The sequence below is a fragment of the Periplaneta americana genome, chromosome 5 (assembly GCF_040183065.1).
Source record: "Periplaneta americana isolate PAMFEO1 chromosome 5, P.americana_PAMFEO1_priV1, whole genome shotgun sequence".
Classification (NCBI taxonomy): Eukaryota; Metazoa; Arthropoda; class Insecta; order Blattodea; family Blattidae; genus Periplaneta; species Periplaneta americana.
The window spans coordinates 155,626,580-155,636,162 of record NC_091121.1 but is presented as its reverse complement, the minus strand read 5'-3'; the positions used below and the strand labels follow the sequence as shown (position 1 = coordinate 155,636,162).

The following is a 9,583-nucleotide window of genomic DNA, read 5'->3' as shown; positions in this document are numbered from 1 at the left end:
TAATAATAAACACAAGATACTGACAACCTGTAGTGTCGCTGTAATGTTACAAACAACTGTAAAGAACAAATTTCGGAATGCATGAGAAAGGGGCACAGTAATGATTCAGCTGATCATTTATGGTCGTTTATGCATTGCTCATAGATTTCTCAAGGGTGTGATACCTGAATATGTTTTTAATATACTATATTACAAGAAATTAGCAACAAAACTAAAGGATGCGAAATACTCTCTACAGCTCTACACGAAATAAAATATTTCTTCCAACGATTTAGATTCTGGAGAAGTCCCCATAACACTTATAGCGCTCCCTCGTTGAATGGCAATACTAATTCTTTGGCGGAGGAAATCCATAGAGCGAGAGTCACCGTTAAGTGCTGATAAATACTTGCCGATATCAGAAGTTAACAACTTCGCCTCGGAACAGCATGGGCCCATAGATTCTACGGCGAAAACGACAAAATTATATCTATCCAGAAGATCGAGATACTTATTGCGTTTAATTGTAACAGCAGATACAGCAGCTGACCCAGTGAGTTTGGAAGTTTTGGACAAATAAGAAGAAGCGAAGGTGTTATAACAAGTGGCATCCCATAAAAGTGATTTGCCTTTGGACCATGGTGTTAAAGTTAAGCCATCAGGACATTTGCCATCGGAACGATTTATGCCAATGAGTTCTAGAATGGTAGGAAAACCAGCGGAAATTAGGGCCCTTTTAATGATGTCGTTAATCATGACATGTCTGGAAAATCGTCCAGAATTTTTGAAGCAACTTAATCCATGGAGGCCAGAAGAATCGACATCTGTACCACAAATACATTTGTGTGGAAAACAAATTGTAACACCAAGCCTTAAGGCAATAGCAATCTTAAAGGACGTATTATCCATTAAGGTGCCTATGTTGGAAGAAGGTAAGGCTTGAAGCCAGCATCCTGATTCTTTTTCTCGTAGAGTAAGAAAACGGGCTCTGTCAAAATCTGAGGAGAAAGACGCAAATAGGCTGTCAAAAGTTTTGGAAGTAAGACCAAGATCCCAGCATTTTTGAGACTGTGCTGTTTGGAAGATCCACAATGTGAGTAACGGAGGACCACTGTTCAAAAACCTCAGACCTATGAAGGATTCTGATTTCATCACTGTGACTAGAGAGAGTAGATTTGACGAAATTCAGAGCTCCATGAGCTGAGGCTAAAAACGCAGGCACACAAATATCGCTAACATTGCAAATGCCAAGACCACCAAATGAAATAGGCAAAGTAGCGAAAGACCAAGAATGATTGTCAAGTTGGATATTAAGAATAGATTCCAAACAATCCCGCAAAATACAATCAGCCTCTAGAAGAAGAGAGGGAAATAACCAGAGAGGGGTAGTGCGAAGGAAGTATGTTAGGCGAGGTATATGAATATATATTATTTTAATGTACCGAAGTACATATGATATTTCCATGCAGATATTCTGCGTCATCATACGATGAAAGAGTAATGGAACGGAGAAAAATTCTCTCCGGCGCCGGGATTTGAACCCGGGTTTTCAGCTCTACGTGCTGATGCTTTATCCACTAAGCCGGAGAAAATTTTTCTTAGAAGACGAATCAGAATTGCCACAGAGGGAGCAGATGAGAAAATCACTGGAAATCATAAGCACATGAATAAAATATAGCGTTGCTAAGGAAAATCAACAAACATTGATGGCATGATAAAATGTCCATAAAACAAGAATGAGATAAAATAGAATTCACTAACACTGCGACTACACGATGAATCAGTTCTCATCAAGTAGAAACAAGTTTTAGTCCATTAAACAATTCTTCTATTCCTAGAGGAGAAACCACATATTTGAAGCACTATGGATACCATTGTAAACAGTTATCACACATGCCTTATGAAAATCAGTCCAAATGTTCATAAATATGTTAAAATAAGATATACTAACACTTCCACAACAAGATGAACCAGTTCTCATCAAGTAGGAAACACGTTTTAGTCCATTCAAATAATTCTTCTACTCCTAGAGCAGAAACCACACATTTGAAGCACTATGGATACCGTTGTAAACAGTTATCTCACATGCCGTATGAAAATCAGTCCAAATATTCATAAATATGTTAAAACAAGACATACTAACACTTCCACAACAAGATGAACCAGTTCTCATCAAGTAGGAAACACGTTTTAGTCCATTAAACAAATAATCCTTCTACTCCTAGAGCAGAAACCACAAATTTGAATCACTATGGATACCGTTGTAAACAGTTATCTCACATGCCATATGAAAATCAGTCCATATATTCATAAATATGTTAAAACAAGATATACTAACACTTCCACAACAAGATGAATCAGTTCTTATCAAGTAGGAAACAGTAAAAGTCCTGCAAACGATGAATTCCTGAATTCAAGAGCAAAAAGTCACGTACAATTGCAAGCAAGCAAGCAAGCAAGCAAGCAAACATGGCCAACTCAGATTTCCATTCATTATCATTTGTATTTGTGGACGTTAATTCCACTCTGCTGCGCTAGATGTCAAGTCTGTGATATTTCGCACTCACGTCAATGCTGCTAGTTTACAGCTGTCCGGTATTATTATAGTAAGGTATTTGATTTAATTCCATAAATTTTTATATTTGGATCAGTGAGGAAATCTAGGGTGCTCTGACTATTGTTGAAAATAAACAAAAAGAAAAGAACAAACGAAAATAGTATTTATATAGAAGGAGATAATATATATTATTTTATCAGTATGAGTATTGTACCGAAAATATCATCAATAGCACATAAATATAGCAATTCATCAATTTTGGTAAGTGCTGAATATTAGTTTCTGCTGTCCTTAGCTCTGAGAAGTAATATAATAAAAAACTGTATAGTCTCGAGCCCTTTACTAATTACATTCATGCAATACATGTTTAATTGGGATAAGAAGTTTCTCTTCATTTAAAATAAAAAATCTTTAGAGTTTTATTAATCTTTTTATCTTGTTTTAATTTCCTTATATTTATGAAAACTTGTGTGTTTTATTTCTTATCATACAGCTTTTGATCTCAGATAAATGTAATATTGTCAGTTTTATTCTTTCAGTTGTCTTGTTTTGCATCAGGTATGTGTCTCAAGGATTGTTATTTCCAACATATTTTTAAGTCTGGAGAGTACAATTTGATGCATCACATGAGTGATGATTTCAGCAGCATACCAGTACCTAAATTTCGTTTTGAATTAAATAGCACTTGTGTTGCTAATGATTTTAATTGATTATATGCCATTATCCAGGCCTGTTTAGATATTCATGAACCAGGCTTAGCTTTAGTACAGTACCAGTAAATCAAATTGATAAAAATACTTAAAATAGAATGTCCAAATTCGTAATAATTTAGCTACCTATAACGGTTTTATTTTTATGAAATAGGGTTAGTAATAGTTTTCAGAGTACTGTAGATACAGAATTTTAATAATGTACCGTACTTACATAATTTTAATTAATAACTCGACAAATTTTCTATTTGTTTTATTTCTGTATCATAAATTCAAGGGTTAATTTAAAGATAATGTGCTTCATTATGCCATTAGTAAGAATACTGCATGAAGAAAGCGTTGTCATGATTGTTACCTGCAACCATTTTGTATTAAATATGTGATATGACTAATACAAGTTATATTTTGTGGAATGACTCTAGAATACAGGTAAGTAGGTTAAAACCATGCCATAATGTTGCGAGAAATCATGGCCAACTGTATAAAATGACTGATCCACAGCCCATTTGAATGCACCTCTCTACTGCATGTCCACCAGATGTTTGGTCTCCAGCAGAGTTATGAAAAGGCGGACTGGATTGGATTTTGAGTTCATGATATTCACAAATTCTGATTATGAAAACATAGACTTCACAGTTGAACATGCATATAGAGTGTCAGTTGGGAGACGTGAGGAAAATTGACCTTTGAGGAGGCCGAGATGTAGATAGGAGGATAATATTAAAATGGATTTGAGAGAGGTGGGATATGATGATAGGGACTAGATTAATCTTGCTCAGGATAGGGACTGACGATGGGCTTACGTGAGGATGGCAATGAACCTCTGGGTTTTCTAAAAGCCATTTGTAAGTATTTGGACTTCTTACTTCAGAATATTTTTTCGATTTTATAGCATATCAATGCCAGACACTGTACAGTAATGGCAAAAAAATCGGACCAACCCTTGCAGCTGATTTCAGAGCCTTGTTCACTCCAGAGCACGATAGACTGGTAACTAAGACTTTCGTGGTTCGAATCCTGCCTTGGAAGGAAACTTTTTTTTGTTCCTTATTCAAATTTATTCCCAATACTTTTTGATTGCTGGTAAAATTCATGTTCTGGGAATAATAAGTTAATTAATTAGTAAAATATCGCTGCAATCGAAAAGTATTGGGGATAAATTTGAATAAGGAGCAAAAAAAAAGTTTCCTTCCCAGTCAGGATTCGAACCACGAAAGTCTTAGTTACCAGTCTATCGTGCTCTGAGTGAACAAGGCTCTGAAATCAGCTACAAGGGTCGGTACGGTTTTTTTGTCACTACTGTACATCTGGCAGATGTTTTGTTGCCATTAATCAGAAATTTTTAGCAGTTGTTTTTCGGACAATAATTATTAACATTAATTATGATAAATCACTTTATTTATACACGATTCACCTAATTATTAACGTTGTTGTATTTAGATTTTTATTCTGACAATTTAAATTTTTGTACTTCATATAACTTTCTGTTTAAATTTGCATTTTGTTAAATCAAAACTAGTTAAAGAGTGAAATCAGCCGTAACTGCTGATGTGCCCTATGAAAAATTGACAGGAGATTAAAAGAAATCCCAGTTATTGTGTGAAACGTCTGATAATAGAATTAAAGGAATAAAATACAATATGTACTTTCTTTAGAACCTGGAGCGAGATGAACCACATGAAAAATTGCGAGGTACGAAGTTCATCTTACACTTCTGTTTCCATAGTATGTGAGTGACATCGAAGTGAACTTTACATGTTATAAGTTACAATTTTTGACCACCTCTGTGGTGTAAGGATCGGCATGCTGTTCCCTTATGCAGAGACCCGGGTTTTATTCCTGGTTGAGGTTTTTCGGGGCTTTCCTCAACCATAAGGCATGAGATTCGGGTCACAACACCCTTGAATATCACCGGCTTCATTAATCACCAAAATCATGTTCTACATCTACAGACGCCATCTAATTCACAATAATAGAACCAGTCTCAACAATAGTACACAGACCTTTGGATTTCACCCAAAAGGTTAACTTGTAATATGACCAGAGACGTTCAAGTGAGTATAAATAACAGCCCAAAAAAAAAAAAAAAAAGTCAAATCAAAATATGTCAGGGATTTATGTTTTCTGTGGCCTATAAATCCGAGTACAATCATTAAGTTCTATGTATAATAATAAGAAGGTTTTGTTTTCAGGTTGCTATAACCAAGATTACAAACAAGAATCGGCCCATCCACATCAATGTCAATTCCATTAGGAGTGAAGCAAAATGCAAATTGGCAAGTGTCTTAAATAGTAGCTATAATTTTGTATTGTGTTTATATTACCGTAAATAAGTGATGTCAACCCTCATTCATTTCAAAATATTTTCTTGATCCTCATCAACTATACAGTATGTGCCAGACGAAATATTCCAGAACAGTAGGGTTGTTGCAGGCACATCAAGACAAACAATTTGCCTTAAGTATTACATATCGTCATTTTGGTAGCAAGATGGAGGTTGTTGTTGCAGTTTTTTTAGTTGGAGTCAGTGTTCGAAAATACCTGAATGAAGTGTTTCTGAATAGGTAGATTGGAAGAAGCACCTACCTGTTGAAACCAGATTGAATCGTGAAGTATGTCTGGATCTTAAAGATCTGGATAGAACATCAAAGGCTGGTATAAGTTCATCACGCGATAGCTCCATATATCGGTCACTGGTAAGAGACTTCTCGAAAAAATAAGGGCCCAAGACTTTGCCTATTACAATTCCTGCCCAAATATTTACCTTCTTTAATTCAGAATACAAATACAAGCCTACCTTTTACATCCATCAAAAGACTAATTAAAAATAAATATAAAATCAAGCAAAACCAAGCACTATGTACCAAAGCCAAAGATAAAAAAATGGAGCATTTTAATAAAAAAAAAAAAAAAATTATTCCAGAAATCCCACGTAAATCTGCAGTAGCAAAATTCAGACTGCTTACAGAACACGATTATTTGGCCAAACACTTGAATAAAATAGGAATTTACACAAATCCAAATTGCCCTCTATGCAACAAAGAAGAAGAAATGACTGAAGATCATCTGCAAACCTGTGAGGTTCTACCTCATGGATCCACTACAGAGAAATATTGGAGAGCAAGAATGCTAATGGCTTCGTTGCCAAAGCCCGGCATTAGATAACAACAACAACACATTTACCTTCTGGGGATATTGTGTATGTGATTCTGTTTGGATTCTTTTCCGAGCAATACCTGCAGTTTTGCTTGTTCGTCTCTCCATTGAGGGGAAAATGTAGCTTCATCACTAAGAAGAGCATTTGTTACAAAGTTTGGATCTTGGTCACAGAAAATCGATGGCCCAGAACCAGACTGTTCCAAGTCCGTTTTACTATTTTCTTTTTCAGAAGAGCTATTTTAAGCTCCTGACATTCAAAGCTTCATGATACAAGTTGGAATAGCTTCATAGCAACCTTATGAAGAGGAATATTTACAATTTTGTTCGATTCATATATGCAGAGGAGAACTGGAACACACTGAAACACAGATTTCTTTCTTATAAAAAGTTAGACTTAGAACAGTCTGGTTTTCATCCATCGAAATAGTCATTGGCTCGCAGAACTTCCAAACAAAGTCGTCTTCTATTAACTCTTGTACGAGTTGAACTTTATAAGGGTGGTACTTACTACGATGTAATATTCTTCAAGTGGTTGTTTTCGAAACACTGAATGTAGATTCTAAATAACTGAGGGTAGAATGTGGATTCTCATTTACGTTTAATAAAATGTCAAGTTCCAACTCCTTGTCAGTGGATGGTCTACCAGATCTTCTGATATGTCCTTGTTCATTAAATTTAGCTTCTATATAGGATTCCACGTTAAGAAAAAAGCATTGAGCATATGGGGCTATTCCATCAAATGATAAGTTGTCATAGAAACGTCTTTCTACCACATAGTTTCTACAATGTACTAGGCAAGGCTCATAGAACCAATGCTTTTTTCTTAACGTGGAATGCTCTATAGTCTACTCACAGCTGACTGAGAAATAAGTTTGATTTTGATGGTTTCATTAAAAAGTGTGTGCACTTCCTCTTGCGTACGTCTTCTGTCACCAAATCCAATCATTAAAATTTCTCTGTTAAAACCATCTTTATTTTCACTTCAATTAAAGTGCTGACCATGATAATATCTTTGAAATATATTGGAGTGCAAGAGGTCAAATGACTTTATTGTCAAACGCCTGGCATTAGAAAACAACACCATTAAAGTGCTTTTAAATACAATGATTGACAAATTTTTCACCAGTTAAGACGTTGTCATAGCAACATACACTTCTGTATGAAACAAATGAAGGTGTAGAGCAGTAAAAACGAGGATCTTCTTTCAGAAAATGTGAAAAAAATCAGATGTTCTAATTTTAAAATTAATTTGATGATATCGTAGCTTATGCAACAATGACTACAGAAAAGATTCACATTTACAAAATAAATCCTTTTAAGAAATAAACACATTATACATTACTTTTGAAGAATCCCGTGCGCGCGTGCGTTTTTTTTTTTTTTTTTTGTGTTGTGTGTCCTGACATATCAGATGATAATTGGAACTTTTATAAAACACATTTCATCCAGGAATTAAGTAGTTTTGAACGTCTTAAATATGATACTTTTGAGTAGTTTTCTATTGTTTTCAGCACAGTAATATTAAATACCAGTACCATTGAAGTGACATGCATAGAGTAATAATAAAAAACTTTTAATCTGTTTATTTTTATTTGCTAGAATATTGCCAAATACAAGATTGTGGATCATGCATTCGATGTAGTAATAGTGGGTGCAGGTGGTGCAGGACTTCGAGCAGCCATTGGACTTGTTTCAGAAGGATACAAAACTGCTGTTGTTACCAAGTTATTTCCTATACGCTCCCACACAGTTGCAGCTCAGGGAGGAATCAATGCTGCCTTGGGTAACATGGAGAAGGATAATTGGTTGTGGCATATGTAAGATTTTAATGATCCATTTGTAAATAATCTTGAATAATCGTTCTTCTTACAATAAAAATTATTAATGTTTTTCTTCGAGAAATTTTTTAACCATTGATTACGTAAATACTGTATATCTTTTGAAAATTAATTACATTTGAAAGAAATTGTCTTATTTCGTAAATTTATTTAAATCCTATTTGTTTTTATTATATTAATATTTTTTACAAGAGGCTTATTTACTAATTTCATTCTTCTTCATATATTGTTAATATCGGAGAAAATGGAACAGCTTCTTGACTAATCTTTCGAGTAAAGTCTGATGCATAGCTTTAACACATAAAAATATTTTGCTTGTGATCTTTACGTGTGTTTAAGTAAAATAAATCTGCTCTTAGAGAAATTCTTTTGAATTATTACAGGTACTTCATTATTTTTAGAAAAGTTTTTGTACATAATTGAGGACGTAGCTGCAATAAGGCCCCATACTCCAAAATGCTGTTCTGAGATATATAGAGTTGAAATTTTTAAAAACAGTGCAGGGCATATAAAATATATTAAAATAAACAGGTTTATCAGCATTACTGTTCCACATTTCTCAACGAAACTTTGTGGGTGTAACAAAGAAATTACAGAGAATCGATTTATGCATTTTCCGGAAAAAGGGCCTATGGGGCTATGGGCCCTTATTGCAGCTACGTCCTCAATTCAATTCTGGTTGAAAGTAGCCTAGTAATTTATTTCAACAGGCTAAATAAGCAGCTTTTGATATTTAATTAAAATGTACTGTTTGAATATACTTGTTAGTAATGAGTTTATTATGCATTTTGAATTCTGTGTATCAATATTTATTAGTAAAAATTACTGGACAAGGTGTAAGTGTGAAATAATATAAATGTGGAAAGTAGCAATTTAATCAGTACCAGTACCATAAAATTATTTTTCCGAGAAAAATGAAGTCAATTGCTTTGTCAAACACTAGTGTTAAGTTCAGTAGAAGTGAAGAATGAAGAATTACCTGTAGTTCATTACATTCTTACCAAGGAAAAAGTAAAACCAGGGCTTCAGTTGGGCTGGTACTTAGTACCGGTAGTTATACAAGTGTCACTCCAGAAGTAATGCACAACATTTATTTAAAAATTACATTTTTATCCTATAGCTTTGCTATTTTCACAGAATGTAGATACATCCTTTAGGAACAAAATGTTACTTTTCCACATAATCCCCATCTCTTTCAACTGCCTTACGCCACCCTGGAACGAAGGCCTGTATACATGTATAGTAAAAGTCTGGACCAACATGTCTGAGCCACTCTTTAGCAGCGTGCACGAGGGAGTCGTCATCTTCAAACCTCGTTTCATGAAGGGATTCCTTCAATT

At 34.6% G+C, this 9,583-nt stretch overlaps 2 protein-coding genes across 2 annotated transcripts in view; both read left to right on the top strand.

Annotated features, from left to right (window-relative positions):
• LOC138700237 (serine-rich adhesin for platelets-like) overlaps positions 1-6,172 on the top strand; it is a 148,900-nt gene extending 142,728 nt beyond the window's left edge. Inside the window, exon 8 of the mRNA XM_069826714.1 lies at positions 5,439-6,172. Within this exon, the coding sequence (XP_069682815.1) occupies positions 5,439-5,579 (141 nt within the window). The 3' untranslated portion in view covers positions 5,580-6,172. The remainder of the gene's footprint in view (positions 1-5,438) is intronic.
• Positions 6,173-8,008: 1,836 nt separating this feature from the next.
• The window catches only part of LOC138700239 (succinate dehydrogenase [ubiquinone] flavoprotein subunit, mitochondrial-like), a 33,230-nt gene continuing 31,655 nt past the window's right edge, over positions 8,009-9,583 (top strand). Inside the window, exon 1 of the mRNA XM_069826716.1 lies at positions 8,009-8,222. Coding sequence (XP_069682817.1) covers positions 8,194-8,222 — 29 coding nt within the window. The 5' untranslated portion in view covers positions 8,009-8,193. The remainder of the gene's footprint in view (positions 8,223-9,583) is intronic.